The 21,703-nt window shown below is 32.7% G+C and overlaps 1 protein-coding gene across 1 annotated transcript in view; it reads right to left on the reverse strand.

Annotated features, from left to right (window-relative positions):
• The window catches only part of LOC139498896 (uncharacterized), a 253,701-nt gene that overhangs the window by 18,867 nt on the left and 213,131 nt on the right, over nt 1-21,703 (reverse strand). The window contains exons 14-18 of the mRNA XM_071287485.1: nt 18,888-19,669; nt 13,375-13,405; nt 12,169-12,440; nt 7,527-7,554; nt 5,834-6,214 (exon numbers count right to left, since the gene is read on the reverse strand). Of these exons, the coding sequence (XP_071143586.1) occupies nt 5,834-6,214; nt 7,527-7,554; nt 12,169-12,440; nt 13,375-13,405; nt 18,888-19,669 (1,494 nt within the window). The remainder of the gene's footprint in view (nt 1-5,833; nt 6,215-7,526; nt 7,555-12,168; nt 12,441-13,374; nt 13,406-18,887; nt 19,670-21,703) is intronic.

Consider the following 21,703-nt stretch of genomic DNA (forward strand, 5'->3'; position numbering starts at 1 on the left):
ACCAAATACAGTTATCCTATCACTCATTAACATTTTTTGTTAGCTGTCGCTGAACCATGAAAATGAGAACAATGACAATTGACTTATGAAAGACATAAACTTCGTAACCTAGGGTGCTATAAACAGTTTCGTACTAAAAACTAGGGGTATTTCCCCAGTGAGATTTACATACTGATGGAATTCCCTGCTATTTATATACCACTAAATGAAAAAGTTGATTGTTTTTTTTATGTTCAATGTGAAAAACATATATTGAAGTTCAATTAAAATGCCACTTTTGTCAAGATTTAAAAAAAAAATGTTTTGGTGACTTCCTACTATATGGGAGGCAACTCCATAAACAGCTGATTTTCACCTGTTGCAAAAAGCACTTTGATTTGTCAGGTAAGATAGCTCCTTTCGGAGCAGGCGAACGTAGGCTGAAACTACATTTTCTTAAATCAGCCGGATAAGCTCTTCGAAATGCATATTATAAGAAATCTCAAATATATGCACAGGTTACTGATCCGTGTGTCCAAATGTGGTCTGTTTTTAAGGTTTTTTAGGGGGAAAATGCCTAATTTCCAGCTGATAACTTGTACCAATTTGCATGTTTAAACAAGAGATGTTGGATTTTTTTTTATTTATTCAGAAAGTTCATAGAATTATCTTTCCATTGATGTATAGATATCTATATAACTATGAATTCTGACTTCTGCATGATGGGTCCACTATTACATGCCCTGTTACAGAATGACGTCACGTAAAAAACTGTTGATTGCACCCTTAAGGCATTAGAAATATGCCCAAATATTCTAATTTTCATGTTTAAAATTTATCAAGACAGCTCAGGTGCAGGCTATTTTCAGCATGTACATATCAATTGTCATTTTTGTAACCATTATGCTCAATTGCAGGTTAGTCTTTGTTTATTTTATGCACAAACAGTTGTGAAGCATCCAATTTTTTTTGAGTTAAATTTGATAGGCAAATTTGCTATGTTTTTCAGATTTATAGTCACATATAGTTTTATTCCCATTTTTTTCATGACATGTCCAAAGTGTATGAAACTGAGTTTTCAGATGAAGAACAGCAATATTTAAAGTCAAAACTTTTTAGATTTAATATATATAATGGCTGTCAGATTTGGTATGGTGCAACCAATGCAGATGGATATGGCATTATAAGGCCATCTTTTAGAGGCAAACATCAAAATTTCACTGTACACCGCCTTCAATACTTTTTGGCAAATAATTGTACATTTTCTAATATCACTCACCATGTTTCACATTTATGCCATAAAAAAAATGTTATAATATTGATCATTTATCATTAGAACCGGTTGATATAAATATTGAAAGAAACCAGTGTAAACCTTTAGGTGCATGTCAGGGACATAATGGTTTTAAAAACTGTATATTTTGAGGTAAGAAAAGAATAAAACAGTTCAGTTGGTTTCACATTTTAATTGTTTTCATTGATTCCATAGTTATGGATTTCATTTACATCAGTACTGCCGCCACTATACATAGACCCTTGTCTAACTCTTCTGTTTTGTTTTTTACACTTAGCCAAGAATTTTTGAATTTTGTATTTTGCTGGTTTTTTTCTCTGAGAATGATAAAGTGCGATAATGTCTTTTCGTATCATAAATTTAAAGAACGGAGCAAATTTTGAAAAGTTAAGTCCTAAAGATTTAGCAAATAAGATAGAAGATTTTCCAGTTCCAAATGTAGACGAGTGACATGCAGAGTGACATAAACCATTAAAATTTCTCTTATGCAGTACTGATTTTGGAGCATATGTAAAGACACGGTGATGCAAGCTCTCACATTGGTTTGTTGTGTGAAGACTAGAAATTTTATTTAAAACATCTAAAGAAAGAGACTGATTTAATGCAGATTCTATCTTTTTTTTGTCTATCACGTTAAGATTCAAATAAACTCCATACGGCAAATATTTAGTATATAAAGTGTCTAAATGTGCACAGCAGGCTTCAGATTTCTCTTTGCAATTTGCATGATTTCCACTAAAACAAGAAACAATATTTTTGATTGCTGACTGTGCTAAAGTTCCAAAAGTATGCTCTGTACTAATTTTGTGAATGCGCACTAACTCGAGCCTTACCCTAGATCGAATACAAGTAGCTAATCTTTGCCGAAAAAAGTCTTTGTCATAACCAGGTGGTAATTTAGAAAAATTTAAATTTTTTATATATTTTTGAACAGTGCGCATCCTATGTAAAAACATTGATAGTACCGAATGAAGTTGCCAGACTTTTTACCAAATTCTCTCACAACTTTACTCAATTGAGCGCTTGCATCACTGGTCACAGATTAACTTTTAAAATATTTTGATCATTAACTTTTTGCAAATTTTTTTCTGCAAGTTTTCCTTCACTGGAAGCAATGGTATCATCACTATTGTAATTTTTCTTACAGCTTTGATTGTCACTGTGATTACCAATTTTTTTCCTACTGCATAGTTTGTTAGCTGTTGACATAGAAATAGGTAAATTTAGTCCAGTGTTTTGTTCAATAAGTGGGCAGGAAGACTGAGTACCAGCTTCATACCCAACTTGGTTTCTATTGTTATAAGCTGTATCTGTCTCCACATCTACCTCATTGTCTTTACCAATACAGGTATTAAATTCTTTGACAAATCTCTGCTTTTCTATCATGGCCTCCTCATTTAGCTGTATTATCTTATCACACTGTTTATTGATATTATTTGAGATCAGCTGTAGACTTGGCACTCTGATGTTTAGGCATGCAAGGGTCATTTGTAAGTCTGATCCTTCCATTTTTGTTTTTAATACTGCTAGTGTCATTGCTTCATGGAGGTAGCCTGCAGCTGGTCCTCTGCTCTTTTTTTCACATTCGGTATATACCTTACATGAATTCGTATCAAATTGGCATTTCGCACAATTTGCGCGTAAAGAAATGCATATACCCATGCGGTTTGAAATGTTAATATTCATGCTAGATTTGTTCCTGCATCGATGTTTTAGGCACTTTTTTTTATAAAATCCTTCAACTTACAAAAATTAACAATGATATTTTCTGTGGTGTCCTCTTGCGCTTCAGTTTCCTCTTCCTCCATGAAGCAATGACGAGGTCGAAGTTTTGTTGGCAATGTATTATCTTCCTTAGTATGCTGTGACACTGCAGTTTTATATATCTTCATTTCAGGCCTACAGATCCTGTTGTTAACATATTGATGTTCTGCCTCAGTATCTGATGTAATATATTCCAACTTGTCATTCCAAGGTGTGTACCCTTTGATAAATTTACTTTTTCTTCTTCTTTGTATTCTGTTTTTTCTCCTATCATAGCTAGACATTTTGAACACTGAATTTTTACTGTAGTACAAGAAATGATCTGATCTGGTATTGATGACGTCACAAATGTTGCTATGACGTCATGATTGTTTTAAAGATGTGAATAGACAATAGCAAAATATTTTATTTTATACGCAGAAAAATATGTTTAATAAAATTGTCAAGTGCAACTGCACTATTGTTAAATTTGTTATTTGAATTTCTGCATTTTTTGGTGTTTGAATTTGTAAATTTGTAATTAATGCTTTGATTATCTCCCCCTTGACCACAAATGAACTATGTGCTATAGAAACATACATTTTTTTTTATTTTGTGATGATATGAAATGAAAAAAGTTAGATATTCATGGTTCAATATGTCATATTAGAATTTCCTTAGCAGGTTAACATTCTATATTTAGTTGTTAATTGCTAGACATTGAATTTTATGCTGTTTTGAGTTTTCTTATGTAAAGAATTCTGGTTAGTGTGTACACCATTTTAACCATACAATACAATTATATGGCAAATAATACATTATGTTTGAACTTTTCTAGAAGAGAAAGTCTCTGTTGATTGTGTTCTTTATTTAGTTCAACAGAAAAATGAGTTGCAATAAACATGTCTATACAAATTGAATATTCTGATATTTTATTTTTTTTATTGTCATTCAAGGTTTCACGCAGTGTATACTAAAATGTTAATAACTCGGCCAAATCTGCATAGAAATTAAAGATCAAGACACCAAAATGGTCGAAATGATACTGGTTTTGCAACTAGGTGCACAAATTGGTTAATATAAGACATGCTAATTGCTTAAGGGTGCTATAAACAGTTTCGTACTAAAAACTAGGGGTATTTCCCCAGTGAGATTTACATACTGATGGAATTCCCTGCTATTTATATACCACTAAATGAAAAAGTTGATTGTTTTTTATGTTCAATGTGAAAAACATATATTGAAGTTCAATTAAAATGCCACTTTTGTCAAGATTTAAAAAAAAAATGTTTTTGTGACTTCCTACTATATGGGAGGCAACTCCATAAACAGCTGATTTTCACCTGTTGCAAAAAGCACTTTGATTTGTCAGGTAAGATAGCTCCTTTCGGAGCAGGCGAACGTAGGCTGAAACTACATTTTCTTAAATCAGCCGGATAAGCTCTTCGAAATGCATATTATAAGAAATCTCAAATATATGCACAGGTTACTGATCCGTGTGTCCAAAGGTGGTCTGTTTTTAAGGTTTTTTAGGGGGAAAATGCCTAATTTCCAGCTGATAACTTGTACCAATTTGCCTGTTTAAACAAGAGATGTTGTATTTTTTTTTATTTATTCAGAAAGTTCATAGAATTATCTTTCCATTGATGTATAGCCAATGATATCTATCTATATAACTATGAATATCTGACTTCTGCATGATGGGTCCACTATTACATGCCCTGTTACAGAATGACGTCACGTAAAAAACTGTTGATTGCACCCCTAAGGCATCTGTATGCTTAGTCTTCTACCCTCCTAACTATATTTATTTATACAAATAGTTCACACCACCAATGCCGGATAGTAACCCTATGTCTTACACTCCTCGAAAAAAATTTGTGACTTGTGTTGCAGGTTAGACAATAAAATACATAAAATGTAAACCCTTCTTGAACCTAAATTTGGATAACAATCCCAATTTTAACCCTAATTTTTCATAAACATGGGCAGCTGTTATTCTGACTTAGTGTTATATGGCTGGTTTTTCAGGGAATTGCCCTTTTAGACTGGTGTAGAATTAAACAGTTTTGTCACATTTACATCAAGTTTTAACAACACAATGCAGAGAACTCTTTTAATACAAATGTTGCAAAAATACGACCTACACCAAGAGTGCAAACAAAGCTGTCTTATTCAAATTGAAGTTAATTTAAGTTATCAAATCATCAATTTTATAAGTCATCAAATAGAAATAAATATGGTCCAGCAAAAAAACAAAAACTTGCAAACATAAAGAAAATTACTAAAGTTTAATGGTTAATTTTCTATATAATCTCACAGAAGACTGCTCACTTTCACTAGATAAAAAAATACGGGTGAAATTAATAATGGTAACAGTAGGGTGGCCATTTAGGTACTAAATAAGGGTCAGCACACTAGAAAAAAATTTTTGTATCCTGCTTGAAATTTGTTAAGAGCATTTGCCTAATGGGGAAAACAAGGCCATGTTATATATATTCTAATTTGTATCTTGTTTGGTAAGTGATGGCTCTGTATATTTTATACTTTATACAAGATTGTTAAAATTCACCTTTGAAAATTTAAGTTTTTAACGAACTATTCTAAGTATTGGGCACAATTGAAATTCATTTTAACACAATTATATAGACTAAAAGTAAAATCACAGGAAACAAAGGTATATCTGTAATATTCAGCAAAAATATACCCCGTTCAGGATAAATGAACAAAATCTTTCTAACCGCTACACAAAACTTAAAATGAAAGACTATATACATGTAACATATGAAAGAATAATCTTTGAAAAATAATCCTTACTATGTGGTTTCTGTTCTGACTTGTTCTTCCTTTTTTTCATAATTGCACCTTTTTCTCTCACTTCATCCGAGTTTCTAAGGGTCTTGAGATCTACAGTTTTCAAAACTTCCTGTAAACAAAGTGATCCTCTCCCAACATTTACTAAAGCCTGTACCAGTACCCGTTTTGTAGGTTTCACTGTTCTGTCTTCTCTCCATTTAAACAGGACTTCCTTATTCTGAGCTACTAAGTCTTGGGAATTATTGCTCTGTATATTTTCTAGGTTTGCAATTGACAACCCCAATTCAGCACCAAGTTGAAAAAATATCTGACCAATTTGTGATGCTAATGCATCCAAAATTTCATCGGTTGGGATATAATCCATGTATTCCGAAGGAATGTCTGAAATGTCAGTATATGAAAATAATTCAAAATAAATGTGACACAGTTTTGTAATTTGCTCGAGTCAAAATAAAGTTAGAGACCTTAACCAACAGATTAACCAATATTTCAATTATAAAAGGGGCATAACTCAGGAATGGTAAAAGAGACGCTACCCACTTTAAAGTCGATCTGTTTTAGTGGTTATAATTCTCTACAATTTTCTAAAAAGGAGCATATCTCCTGAACAGTAAAAAGTGACGCAACCCAATTTTGAATTCGATCAGTGTTTTGTGGTAATAAGTGGTGTGTTCAAGTTACAAAACATTTGGTGAAGACAAACTAAAGTAAGAAAACGGAAAAAAAATTCAGCAATTTTTATGATTGTTTGGAGGCATGAGTTCTAAACGTGGAAAAATGACACCATCCAATACAACTTCTAACTTTATCTGGTACTACGCATTGTGTATAAATTTTATAACATTTGGTTGATGCAAACAAACTCAAGCTACAAAACGGAAACAAAAAATACGCCTTTTATATATTTATAAAACGACATCACTCATGAACTGTAAAAGTGAAAAATGTCCAAATTATCTCCCTTTGGTGGAAAAATGCCATTTTTTGGCTCTAAAATTGAAATATCTTTTTCAACTCATCGGTGACCTATCTTTTTTAATATAATTTCCATATAAGCTGTACTTAAACTAAATTATTGTAAAATTTTAGTGATTTCTGTAATAAATTTCTTTTTTTTATTTCGATATTACCTTTATTTCTCCTCTTACTTCAACAGAAAAAAAACACCTTTACAAAAAATGTATGCTTCTTTCGAAGGCAGATTGTGAGCGCAAATGAACGGTGACCCCACTTTTTTATTTTATTTTTCTATTAACTATAAGATAAAGTTCATTTATAGAAAAATATAGAGAAATCCTATATAAATGATTTAGACCCGCGAACCCCCTTAAGTTAAGAAGGGAGGTGTGGGGGTCAGTGAAAAAACTATGTGAATGATTTTTTTTATCCTACATTGAAATTTTGATGTAGTCCCTAATCAGTTTAAAAATGTCAATATTTATTGTTAAAGGCAAAAGCAAAAATTGTAAAAAAAAGATAGGCAATTAATCACATAAGGATATAATAAATAAATGTAAACATTTTCTATCTTTGCCTTGTCTTGTTTAAAAAATTGTTTTGTTTACATATCTATGTGTATACCATAATTTCCAAATACATTTTAATGGTAAAACAAATTAATATGAATAACATGAATTAAGGAAATTCCTATGAACAGCTGAATTTACATTGCTTTTACATTTCCGTTACATACCTGTTTCTGCTGCTCGGACTCTTCTTACCTATAAAATATAATTGTACATTAAGAAATGACAACAATATGCATGATAACATGTATTTCTGTATCCTGCTTATAATACTTCTGCCCAAAATTTAACAGTTGGATAATGTTAAAGGTATAATATACTAGATGTACTGCAAGCAAAGTTAAGGATAAGATACCCTTTGGGCCAGGTGAGCTAAAAACTAAACACATCCATACGTATGTCACATCCACTTTAATTTTGGGTAGCCTTAACATGGGTGACAAGTAAAAGTTCTCCCATTTCATGGACGCAGCAAAGATTAAGGGATACTAAAACAGATTTAATATTTGACAATTATGTATAGTGCCTAGCCAATAAGCTGCAATTCACTCTTACTACTTGCCCTAAATCTACAGTCTGTTTGTACTGTTAAAGTGTATGTGTTCAAAGCTGCATATACGCTTGATTGAAAGCTCATACATAAAAGCAAATATTGAATGCATAAACAGTTATATAGAAGTTTCAGTACCAATATCAGTAATATCTGAACTACTTTTCATGACATAGAAATTAAATTAAAAATAAGGAGATGTGATAGGCATCGACAATGAATGTGACAACCGTACATCATTTTCTTTGGAAATAGACATGATTATTATGCTTTATTTTAGGATTTTTTTACAAAGGTTTTATCTTAACCTACAATATGTCTGACACATACAAATGTAAAAGAAATGGAAACAAATGTGGAACTACAAGTGATAAATACTGGAAAAATTACATCCTTTTCTTGGAAACAAGCATGGTTATAATGTTTTTTTGTAGGATTTTGCATAGATCTTATGCTGATACAATAATGATCTGATTTTCATTATAACGACACACATTCAAGCATGTCAAACGTAACAGGATTATAATTAAATACGCCAGGAGCGCGTTTCGTCTATTTTTGGTCGATTATGACTTAACTCTATATATCACTCCTGATATATATAGAATAATAGATTGTTTCGTTTTTGATACTGACTATATCATGTGGAATATCTAGACGAGTCCGTTAGGGCGAGTTAAGATATTCCACATGATATAGTCAGTATCAAAAACGAAACTACCTATTTTTCTGTTTATCTGTAATTATGACGTCACACAATGTATTGCCTTATATTTTCAGTGATACAGCCAGTACGTTGATACTCGAAAATATTAGGCAGTAAAATCAAAAGGAAAATTTATGAATTACCGATAATAACGTAATCATGGTTATATAGACAGTGATGTCAAACCAATTACATTATCAAAAATTTGTAAGGGTTCCGCGGAACCCAGTGTCTCGCATACTTTTGCTGTACATTGCAGGATCAACAAAAATGAGGGAAAAAATCAATAAAAATATTCCGCCTGATACCATGTTTGGATTGTAGGAAGCTTCTGTCAAAGTTTGGTAAAAAATCCTGGATAGTTTATGAATCTAATAAATGTTTTAAAAACTTTAACTGCAGACTGGATGTAATGTTAACTGGAAGAAAAAATAAGTCCATTTATAAGTAAAATACAGATACACAGGTACAAAATATTAACAAAATTTCCTTCTAGACACTAGATTTCGATCATAAACAAGCTTCTGTCTTAGTTTCGTACAAGTGTCGCTCACCTTGGTATATGTGAATATTAAACAAAAGAAACAGATGCTTTGGTTTTTGAGTTATAAGCCAAAAACTGCATTTTACCCCTATGTTCTATTTTTAGCCATGGCGGCCATCTTGGTTGGTTGGCCGGGTCACCGGACACATTTTTTAAACTAGATACCCCAATGATGATTATGGACAAGTTTGGTTAAATTTGGCCCAGTAGTTTCAGAGGAGAAGATTTTTCTAAAAGATTACTAAGATTTACGAAAAATGGTTAAAAATTGACTATAAAGGGCAATAACTCCTAAAGGGGTCAACTGACCATTTTGGTCATGTTGACTTATTTGTAGATCTTACTTTGCTGAACATTATTGCTGTTTACAGTTTATCTCTATCTATAATAATATTCAAGATAATAACCAAAAACAGCAAAATTTCCTTAAAATTACCATTTCAGGGGCAGCAACCCAACAACGGAATGTCCGATTCATCTGACAATTTCAGGGCAGATAGATCTTGACCTGATAAACAATTTTACCCCCTGTCAGATTTGCTCTAAAGGCTTTGGTTTTTGAGTTATAATCCAAAAACTGCATTTTACCCCTATGTTCTATTTTTAGCCATGGCGGCCATCTTGGTTGGTTGGCCGGGTCACCGGACACATTTTTTAAACAAGATACCCCAATGATGATTATGGACAAGTTTGGTTAAATTTGGCCCAGTAGTTTCAGAGGAGAAGATTTTTCTAAAAGATTACTAAGATTTACGAAAAATGGTTAAAAATTGACTATAAAGGGCAATAACTCCTAAAGGGGTCAACTGACCATTTTGGTCATGTTGACTTATTTGTAGATCGTACTTTGCTGAACATTATTGCTGTTTACAGTTTATCTCTATCTATAATAATATTCAAGATAATAACCAAAAACAGCAAAATTTCCTTAAAATTACCATTTCAGGGGCAGCAACCCAACAACGGAATGTCCGATTCATCTGACAATTTCAGGGCAGATAGATCTTGACCTGATAAACAATTTTACCCCCTGTCAGATTTGCTCTTAATGCTTTGGTTTTTGAGTTATAATCCAAAAACTGCATTTTACCCCTATGTTCTATTTTTAGCCATGGCGGCCATCTTGGTTGGTTGGCCGGGTCACCGGACACATTTTTTAAACTAGATACCCCAATGATGATTATGGACAAGTTTGGTTAAATTTGGCCCAGTAGTTTCAGAGGAGAAGATTTTTCTAAAAGATTACTAAGATTTACGAAAAATGGTTAAAAATTTACTATAAAGGGCAATAACTCCTAAAGTTGTCAACTGACCATTTTGGTCATGTTGACTTATTTGTAGATTTTACTTTGCTGAACATTATTGCTGTTTACAGTTTATCTCTATCTATAATAATATTCAAGATAATAACCAAAAACAGCAAAATTTCCTTAAAATTACCATTTCAGGGGCAGCAACCCAACAACGAAATGTCTGATTCATCTGAAAATTTCAGGGCAGATAGATCTTGACCTGATGAACAATATTACCCCGTCAGATTTGCTCTAAATGCTTTGGTTTTTAAGTTATAAGCCAAAAACTGCATTTTACCCCTATGTTCTATTTTTAGCCATGGCGGCCATCTTGGTTGGTTGGCTGGGTCACCGGACAGATTTTTTAAACTAAATACCCCAATGATGATTGTGGCCAAGTTTGGTTAAATTTGGCCCAGTAGTTTCAGAGGAGAAGATTTTTGTAAAAGTTAACGCAGGACGACGATGGAGACGGACGACAACGGACGCCGGACGCCAAGTGATGAGAAAAGCTCACTTGGCCTTTTGGCCAGGTGAGCTAAAAAAGTGTATCTCTACAGCAAACTGCAGATCAACACTAAGTTCTAAATATATATGGAAAATACCAATGAAGACATTTATATACAATAATAATGAAATAAAATATTTAGGACAAAGATAAAGTTGTTAACCATTATTAATAATGTCATTATTTAAAGAATATCTCTTTATTTATAACCATAAAATTATTTTTAGGTATCATGAGGAAGAAATGAAACTCCAATAAAATGGTTAATGCTGTTCTACAAGATGGATCTACTGAAGCCTGGTGTTGACATAAGTGACATTTATAACCTTAATTTCTTGACATAAAGGCAGTGCAAACATATACCAATATTGAAAGTTTTTGCTTGTTTATTGTATTTATCATAATACATCAAATGACTTTGAATTAAGGTTAAAATGATGGTTGAGTCTATTGCTTATTACTGACCATTGCAAGACTCAAAAGACCTTACCAAACCAAAAAAAGCATGGAACCTAGTTTGTTTTACCTTCATTATTACAGATACGGTTAAACAGGGTATATTGTCAAAAGGTTAATTTGGGCAATTCATTTTAAATGGAAACGATGGAAATATTTCCATGGAATTCCATGGAAAATGTTTCAGATGGAAATATTATTCCCATCCCTAGATTTTCCATCATCTATCATGGAAAACTTCATGGAATTCCATGGAGTATTGGAACCTGTTTTCCATGGAAATCCATGAAAAATAAAAACAGAAAAAAAAGGAAATAATAATAGTAATTAATTGGATATGTGAATAAAACGGAAGATGGGGTATTTGCCAATGAGACAGAAACCTAGACATGTGGAACAAACAACAACGAATGTGATCATTTCAACAGCACAAACCATTTGCAAGACAATATGATATAATTAGCTCCCTATTTATCCTCGTTTCGTTTTGGTTTTCGTGCTATATTGACTGCGTTGTGACATCACAATTTCCAGTGAAAAAGCATACATAGAAAAAATTATATGACGTACATGTACGAAAACATATGATCTGACCATAACCTATGTTGGTTGGTTATTTTTTTCTGATTCAGATATATTCTGAAGAATGTTGTACAATTTACATAATTATGTTTTAACACGAAAACAATAAATCTACCAGCATATAATAGAAAGATCTCTTTCAAAGAATCAATATAATCAATATAATCTTACTTGACATAACAAATGTTTTGATATATTCATTGTTGTCAAAGCTTCTGCCAAGGCTTGGAAATTGCTCCCAGCTTTCATCTGTTTCCATTTCGTTAACACCAAAAATTTTGCAACCTCTATTCTATCTCCATTATTGTATTTAATAGCTTCCCATTCCTCACACATTTCTAGATACGTAACTAATTCAAACATTTGGTTTAATGGATATTTTGTTGAAAAACGTAACAACTCAATATCACTTGGTATCTTGCTCAAAGCATCATCACTTAAACCTGAAGAAAACATAAACGGTATCAAAAATTTAACATTTTCACAGTAAGAACAAATTTTAAACAAATTGGTACATTTTCAGCTAATATTCCATGTTTTTGAATAGCAACATAATTGCCAGAATAATGACCAATGCATGAAAGAGTCACTAAATATATATTGTGTCTGCTCCACAAAAATGTAAGTACTGTTGAGGTTGTGAACAAACCTTGAATTTATTAACACAATTAGCACGTACATACATGTAAGTAACTTGATTTTAAATACTTTTATTTACAAGTTATACGGTCTGTTACACTAGCTAAGCCTTTTTGTTCACCCTGTTTCCATTTAATGCATTATATATTTTTTTTACAAATATTGAGCAGGATATACATATAACTTTGTTAGTATCTCTCATTTGTGGAGAAGTTATATAAAGCAAGCTATTTTATTAAAGAAAAGTAACAATGATGTGAGCTTCATATAAATGATATCATTTCGTTATCTTTAAGGTCGTTTCACATTTTTCGAGTCAGCATCTACTGATCTTCATTCTTTTTTCCTTTTTGTTTTTTACAGAACAAAGCTATCAAGACTCAGACCAAGTGGCGTTGTCACATAATGAATATGTTTTATTTAAAAACGCTTCTTATTTCTTCCAACACAAGGATTGAAATGTTGAATAGCAGTTGTCTTAAGTCTTCTTCATTATTATTTTACTGATGTTGAGAAAAAAAATGTCACTTTAGTGTTGTAACATACACAGGTATCTGCCAAATAATGACTATAACCACAGCATGTACATGTACAATGAACCTTAACATCGGACAATTTTCTTCACACCGTTCTTTTGACAAATGTTTTAAACACAGATACATGGATATGAATCTTAACAATCTTTTTGGGTTTGATAAAAAGACTCTGCCTGTGATTTCAAACCATCGGAAATCTTACCTGAACAGTTCTGCTCACACTGTTCTTTCTTCTGTAGAAATAAAATGCATACATATTATTTGGTCGATATCTCTATTTAGCTTCACAGTGAGGTAATACATGATAATATATAAACCAAAATCTCTGTGCATGGATACTGGACATGTTGTTATGTTTGACAATTGACTGACCACAACCCTTTGTGCTGATTTGAAGAGGAGACGTTCAAAGAAAGGTAACACAAGAAATGTCTTACTTACTTATTTGAATGATTGTTGTTGATTGTTTTTAAGATATTTTAACATAATCACTTATCTTTTAAAAGAGGTCAAGGTCAGATATACCAAACCAGACAGACAAGAACTCCTTACAATCATTTATTACACCAAACATAGTAGACCTACAGCATATTATAGAAAACAAGAAACAGACCAAACCGCATGAACACTTAATATGGACCAATGAACCATTAAAATGAAGTCAAGGTCAGCTAAACCATTTGGTTGAGGCAAATGTCAACTAAGTTAGAGAACGGAAAAGAAAATTTTCGCATTTTTTCTATTTGTAAAGTAGCATTTCTCTAGAACATTGTAGAACGGCGAATATGATGCCACCAAAGGGGTAGTTTCGTTAAGGTCCTAAATTGGCCAAAAACAATAAAGACAAACATTACCAAGGTGAAAAGATTTATATATAAAACTGGGCAGGATTCTACAGAACAAATAAGAATCAAACACAATTTTAACATGGACAGCCAAAAATATACATAATTGAGGAACATAATAACAAAAAGGCCCTTGAAAAAAATCAACACATGTAAGACTAAAACACCTTTCTCAACTTATATTTACAATTGTATACAGTTCCTATGAAAATGAATTAAATACAGAGGTCCCTGTTACTTAGTTTTCTAACTTGTCGTTATAAACTTTGATTACTGACATAAATAGCTTATACCTTACTTTGTTTTTCCGTTAAATCTATTTGTTTTTGTCTACTGACCGTACGTTATATAGTGGAGTGACAAATCGTGAAAAGTTGCTTATTTAAAGAGTTTAATGGACCGAAATACCTCACGGCTGAAATTTCACATGAAGATAGAGTAAACATTATACTTTCATTTTAGCTCTGTCGTAGAGTTTTCCCACGGTGCAGTTTTTTGTAAAATCGCGTCAAAGTGAGATTTTCTAAATTTTTTATTTTTCATTTTCAAACACAGGAACAATTATTGTAAATTCCGGAATAAAGATATCATAAAAAAATTGGTATCAGATGAAAGAGTAATGTATCAGCTTTCATTTGACATCAAACTTTAATATCATATGAACATATAAATTGAGTGAATTGGACGATTTTTAAATGTATGTAACATTTTTTTTCAATCTTACCGTCTATCAAAGTACATTACATTTCTTTCATATATCACCAATAGTAAATTATTACAAAAAATAGTGGAACAACCAACACTTAAGAAGTGTTGATATATAAAATTTTGATAGAACATACAAATCAACTTTTACGAGCATTTTTATAAAACTCTTCACATAGCAGTATTACTTCTAAATTCTCACCTCAATAAGTCATGTAACATTCCCCTTTCCTATTTTCCAGAAGTGTTGAGAAGTGTTGATATATAAAATTTTGATAGAACATACAAATCAACTTTTACAAGCATTTTTATAAAACTCTTCACATAGCAGTATTATACTTCTAAATTCTCACCTCATATATCAATAAGTCATGTAACATTCCCCTTTCCTATTTTCCCCTGTTATGAAATGCAATGAATTTAATATGCATATGCAAGTTTTATATAAAAAAAGGAATATATATTTGTATCAATGGTTGTGTCTATGTGCTTGAATAAGTACAGATGCTAAGGTTTAATAACTTTTGAGGTGCTTTTATTCTTGGTTTTCGAAAATACTAATTTTAAACCACATTGGAACACATCCGAAAAATTCCGGAAAATTATTGTCAATGCTAATTCCATTAAATAAGAAAGAGTAGCTTAGATAGTTTTATTTAACCTTTACATGTCCAAGAAGAAAACATGATCATGCATTTGAATAAGTGAAAAAAAAATGTGTGTTAATGTAACGATGAATCAACTTTCATTAAAACACGCTTCATGGCAGAACCATATATTAATGACTGGACAGTAAATTTCTATTCTGGAGACAAGTCGTACAATTAAGCAACTAAGGTATGTCGAGCCATTTGAGCGTGGTGATATTGATGTAAATGACGCAAATTATTAGTCAGGCCATTCATTGGTGAGTTTACTCTTCATAAATAACTTCAAGGACAAACCGCTTCAACATTCAGCATGCATTGTGAACTACTTGATGAAATTAAAAATAATTTGCTTCTGATGATTCAAATATACCGGGGCATGATGTTGCTTTTCGAATGCTACAGTGCAGCATGTCTACATTCATTAAGTCTACATGATGATCTATTTGCGAAAGAAAGAGCAAACGAAATTCGTTGTCGTATAGTTTGCCATTTACATTTGTTTACAGATATTGCATTTTGTGAAAAAAATTGTGAAAAGCTGTTTACGATTGTTCGAAATTTCAAATTATTTCTATCTTTGCAATGAATTCCAACCTCTCTGATAAATATTTTGCCTGGTTAGTAGTTTACAATTATTTTCAAATGGATAATGATTACAATGCACTCTCAATTGATATTGAACGGAAATATATACTTTAGCTGAGTGTGTAATATTCCTTTATAAAAAAACCAGTACACACCTGATAAAAAAATGGTATTGGTATTGTCCAAATTTTTTATGTAAAATTATACAGCTGTTATTGAGATTTCGTCAATGACTGCTTTAAAACCATAATGAAAAAGATATGTGGTATGATTGCCAATTAGACAAATCTCCACAAACAGACCAAAAAGTACATATACAGGCTCCTGACTTGGGACAGCCACATACAGAATGTGGGGAGGTTAAACATGTCAACGGGCGCCCAACCATCCCCTTACATCGGACATTGGTGTATATAAAAAGAAGATGTGGTATGATTGCCAATGGAACAACTCTTCATAGAGACCAAACGACACAGATATTTACAACTATAGGTTACCGCACGACCTTCAACAATGAACAAATCCAATACCACATAGTCAGCTATCAAAGGCGTCAAAGGGACAATAAGGTTTATTTCTAATGGTGGTAGATCCAAATTGTTCTTCAAGTCATTGAATGCAGATCAATTAGAGATTGTGAGAATTTCTGTGTGCACCTGAAAATAAACATGGGTTGATAATATTTGTAGTTTTACTGTAACTATGCACTATCGCACTACAATGGTTTTGATTTGCTAGAACATGACAAATATTTCTAGCAGGATCTTTTCAAAATCTATGGACTGTAAAGCAATTTTTTGTAGGACCTTTAAGTGACTGAAGAGGCAAATATAAGAACTATTCTGCCGTCTCATTTTGCAAATGAACAGATATTGAAAAGTTTTGCGAGGGGTTGCATCATATTAAAATCATGACACTTATGTTTTATTTCTAATATGGTCTTTTCCTCAGATGTCAAACATGATGAATAGTGATTTTAGACCGGAGGCGTTTCTTCAACCAAAGCCACAAGACAGTTTTTATACCTATTCATGACATATGCAACTTTTTAAAAGTTATTGGACCCCAGATGCCTGGCACACCAACAGCAGCTTCCGCTCTTATAGGATGCGACACGTCTTCTCTTATCAAAATTTAAAAAGGAAGACAATTACAAGGGGTCTGGAAAAAACATGCATGTATCAAAATTTGTCATTCTAGCTGGTTCTTATATTGACACATATTTTGCAGTGAAAATCACTTCACCGCGGATCAAATGACCCCAGAAGCAATGGTCAATCAGTGCATGGTGATACGAATAATAAACTCACGAGTATTGTCGGCGCCATACAATGACATCCACTTTTGTTCCTAGTATTCCGTTACCTTTCAAATTGATGTGCATATTGATGTCTAGTGTAAGAGGATTACAAACATTCTTAGGTCCGAGTACACAGTTATTTCGTAGTGCATTTCTTTTAGACAATAAATGAAAATTAAAAAAAACCCACCTGCGCTTTCTCAATAATATTTTTACAGTGTGTTGTACTACTTTTGGGACAAATTATATCAAAATTATAGAAAACTTCATCAGCTCTAACTCAAAATATGGACAATCTTATGTTAAGGGGGTCTTGAAATCTTTTGACAGCTTCCGAAGTGCTAATTTTTGACCTTTTTCAGCTGGACCTAATCACTACTTTACATTAATATTTATGACCCAACTTTTTTTACAGTGTCATTTCACCCCCCAACTTGCTATATGAGGCATAAAACATGGAGAAATAAATTTGGAAGGGGTATAACAAAAATTGGCAAGTAACACACTGTCCACACTAAGGACTATATTCGTGGACAACGAAAATCAAAGGACGATAACTGTGTACTCGGACCATAGACAGCAACTTTTGAAGAGTAATATCCCTGTGAATCTTTGTTTGTAGTTCACATATATATCGGGCTTTCAAGTCTGCTAAATATTCTTTTGTTTATAGATATAAGAAGATGTGGTATTAGTTCTAATGAGACAACTCTCCATCCAGGTCATGATTTGTAAAAGCATTTAGGGGCAAAGTACGGTCTTCAAAACGGAGCCTTTGCTCACACCGAACAGTAAAGGATAAAAAAAATTACTAGTGTAAAACCATTGCAACGGTCTTATCTATTTGAAAAACTAGAAACCAGAAACATTTATGAACCACATCAACAAACGACAACCATGTATGTCGTTGTTTTATAAGAAAAAGGGGACACATCTTCTCAATGTGCTATTGATCTAGTGTTGATTTATTTATTAACATAAAAACAAACTTCATATACTATAGTGACATAAACATGAAGACTATTTTTTATAGTTCTAACATCCTTTTAAGTTTAAATAATCAGAAACGAATTTCATCATTTTTTTCATAGCATCATGGACCGGGTGTTAACTTTACAGTTCTTATTTCTGCTCTATTCTTTATGACATTTTAACAAAACTTTCCCAAAAATATCTTTACATGTGGCCATATATTATTGCATAGATAAATTTTATTTATGAATATTTTATGTCGATAATTTCCGTAGATAAAGATATTTGTTTCATTTTCTAACGTGTTGGAAGCGAGGGTATATATCACTAATCTCTGGTAATCACACATAAATATGACTAGCTATATTTTTGGAGCATTCCTAGCGCATGCTTTTATCGAAAAAATTTCTCAGTTAACATGAGAGACTACCGATAAATTGTCCAAAATGAGTAAAATTTGCGATTTTTGTAAATCCCCCCTTTTGACCTTTGATCGCAGTTTAAAAAAATCTGCACCATTTTGGCACTCTACGACATGCCTTAGTCAAAGGATATTATGTTTATCTACAAAATAAGACCAAAATTAGCCATGAGGTATTTCGGTCCATTAAATTTTCAAATTTACCTTATTTGTCACATACTAATATATAATACATACCTTATATTGGTTCCAAACTACCCAGTTTCCGGCTCTGTGTCTTATCTTATGTTTATCACAAACCCATTCGCTTGTCATTGAGTGCAAAGCTTCCTCTTCACATATGAAGCAGTTCAACTCAGAACATGAATATTCAATATGGAAAGGTAATTGTTGGCTGTGTTTTACATTGATTGTGGATTGATAGAAATCTGAAATTCTCTCCATTGTTGTAACCAAACATTCCTTAACTCCAGTGGCAATATCTGGTACTATAAGTCCAGCGGAGGTTCTGTGGACTATGTAAAGAAGAACTTTGTTGCCTTCAATACATACACAAATATCATGTGCTTTGTCAAATGAGACTACAACAAATCCTGAAAAGAGGAGTTTTCTCCCTTCATACTGCTTCAAAGTCCACCTGCTCAAACATGCACTGATCAGACGATTGGGCAAAGCTGGTGGTATAACAGTTCCTTTAAAAACAAATGCCAAACATATAGCTTTCTCTGGTGTACATTCTGTGTTCATGAAGCTGGTGGTATTTCTTTGTGTGACCATACAGGGAACAAAGAAGTTCTCTACTGGTAAGCGACTTCCTGTAGCTGTATCATACCTCCGTTGCTCTGCCAGAATATCTAAATGAATGAGTATGTTGAATATAAACTCTTTGTATGGTAAAACTGCACGGAAGTCCTTCTGTTTCCATATCTGATACAAGTCTTCTCGATGTATGATCCCACTTTCTGACATTCTCCTGAAAGTTTCCTGTATTCTTCTTTTCTTTGGCCAAAATCCTTCATCTAAAAATAAACAAAGTTTTTTTTATTTTTTTTATTTTCCCTCATTGATAATTTTTTTAATTTGAACAAATTCCTATAGGACAACAATCTGCTGTGTAACATCAAATTAAACAAAAAGAATGATACCCACACAATATGATGCATAAGGTTTTGTGGTCAAGCTATTAAAATAAATGGTAAAAGTCCCTTTAATTACTCCTGTAAAACTAGTCAAATATAAAAACTGATGATAAAGCAGGGTGGAAAGAATATGACAGCAACTAATCTTACTATGTAAAAGTCCCTTTGCTCCTGTAAAACTAGAGGCTCCAAGAGCCTGTGTCGCTCACCTGTTACTGTATTTACTGATGTCGGCCATCTTGGTTGGTAGGCAGGGTCATTAGACACTTTTTTTAAATAGATACCCTAGTAATGATTGTGGCCAAGTTTGGTTAAATTTGGCCCATAGTTTTAGAAAAGAAGATTTTTGTACAATTTACAAAAATAATGAAAAGTTCAATATTGATTATAAAGGACAATAACTCCTTAAGGGTTTCTCTAACAATTTTGGTCATGTTGACTTATTTGTAGGTCTTATTTTGCAGAACATTATTGCTGTTTACAGTTTATCTCTATCTATAATAGTAATCCAGATAATAACCAGACTGCAAAATTTCCTTAAAATTACCAATTCAGGGGGCAGCAACCCAACAACAGGTTGTCGGATTCGTCCGGAAATATCAGGGCAGATAGATCTAAATGCATTGGTTTTGAAGATATAAACCAAAATATACATTTTACCCCCGTGTTCTATTTTTAGCCATGGCGACCATCTTGGTTTGATGGCCAGGTCATCGGACACATTTTTTAAACTAAATACCCCAAGGATGATTGTTGCCAATTTTGGTTAAATTTAACCCAGTAGTTTCAGAGGAGAAGATTTTTGTAAAAGTTTAAGGACGCCAGACGCCAAGTGATGAGAAAAGCTCACTTGACCTTTCAGGTCAGGTGAGCTAAAAATGGTCCAATAAAAGTGATAATAGAACAGGATGGAGAGAATATGACGACAGCTAATCCTAACAAGTCAAATAAACTCATTATAGATACCAGAACTAAATTTAGTATATACTAGAACACACCCGTGATATCGCGGGTCCGTGACTGAATTAAACATGTTAAAGTATATAACTATGCGCAAGCCTTATTTTAGTATTAGTATTGTCATCTGATAAAGTCATACCGATTATAAGATACACAGTTTTCTCTGCTTTCAAATCTTTCTGTTTATACCCGTCGAACTGGAACTTATTAATTATTGGTAATATTAATTATTTGGAAAACAAAAGGTCCTGGAATTTAGCAGTGTCAACCCCGTGATTATGACCCGTGTATATAGCATATTAATTAATCCTGAATACACCGTTTGGTGGTGCGCCTGTCAGATGCGGAACGTACAGATAAGGTAGAGAGTCTTACTGATTAAAATACTACAATAGGTAACAATTTGACTATTTAGTATTGTCAACCTGGTGATTATGACCCGTGTATATAGCATATTAATTAATCCTGAATACACCGTTTGGTGGTGCGCCTGTCAGATGCGGAACGTACAGATAAGCTAAAGGAAAGGTAACAGGTGAATATACTATTGGTATCGGTATCGGACTCGACCCGGAACTTCTTAATTTTTGGCAATATTAATTACGTGGAAAACAAAAGGGCCTGAAGTGGTGTAATTTTTAATCTACACCTTTGTACTATATTAGTTATATATAAAGTTGAATTCTTTGATTCGTCGTTTTTACGTGATGACGGCTGACAAATTGGACCTCGTCATTTTAGTATTATAGATGCCAGACGGGTGTTTTGTCAATTGTCATTTACATAGCTGTGCAACGTCGGAGGATCATAAAGAATGCAAAAGGACATTAAAGAAAGAATAATAAACAGCATGAAGACAAAATAAAAGCCATACATCAGTTCTGCTCAATGGCCTCATTATGTACAACAATGACGTCGACATCTGCATGAAATAAGTCAGTAACTCTTAGTTTT

The sequence above is a fragment of the Mytilus edulis genome, chromosome 12 (assembly GCF_963676685.1).
Source record: "Mytilus edulis chromosome 12, xbMytEdul2.2, whole genome shotgun sequence".
NCBI classification, from domain to species: Eukaryota; Metazoa; Mollusca; class Bivalvia; order Mytilida; family Mytilidae; genus Mytilus; species Mytilus edulis.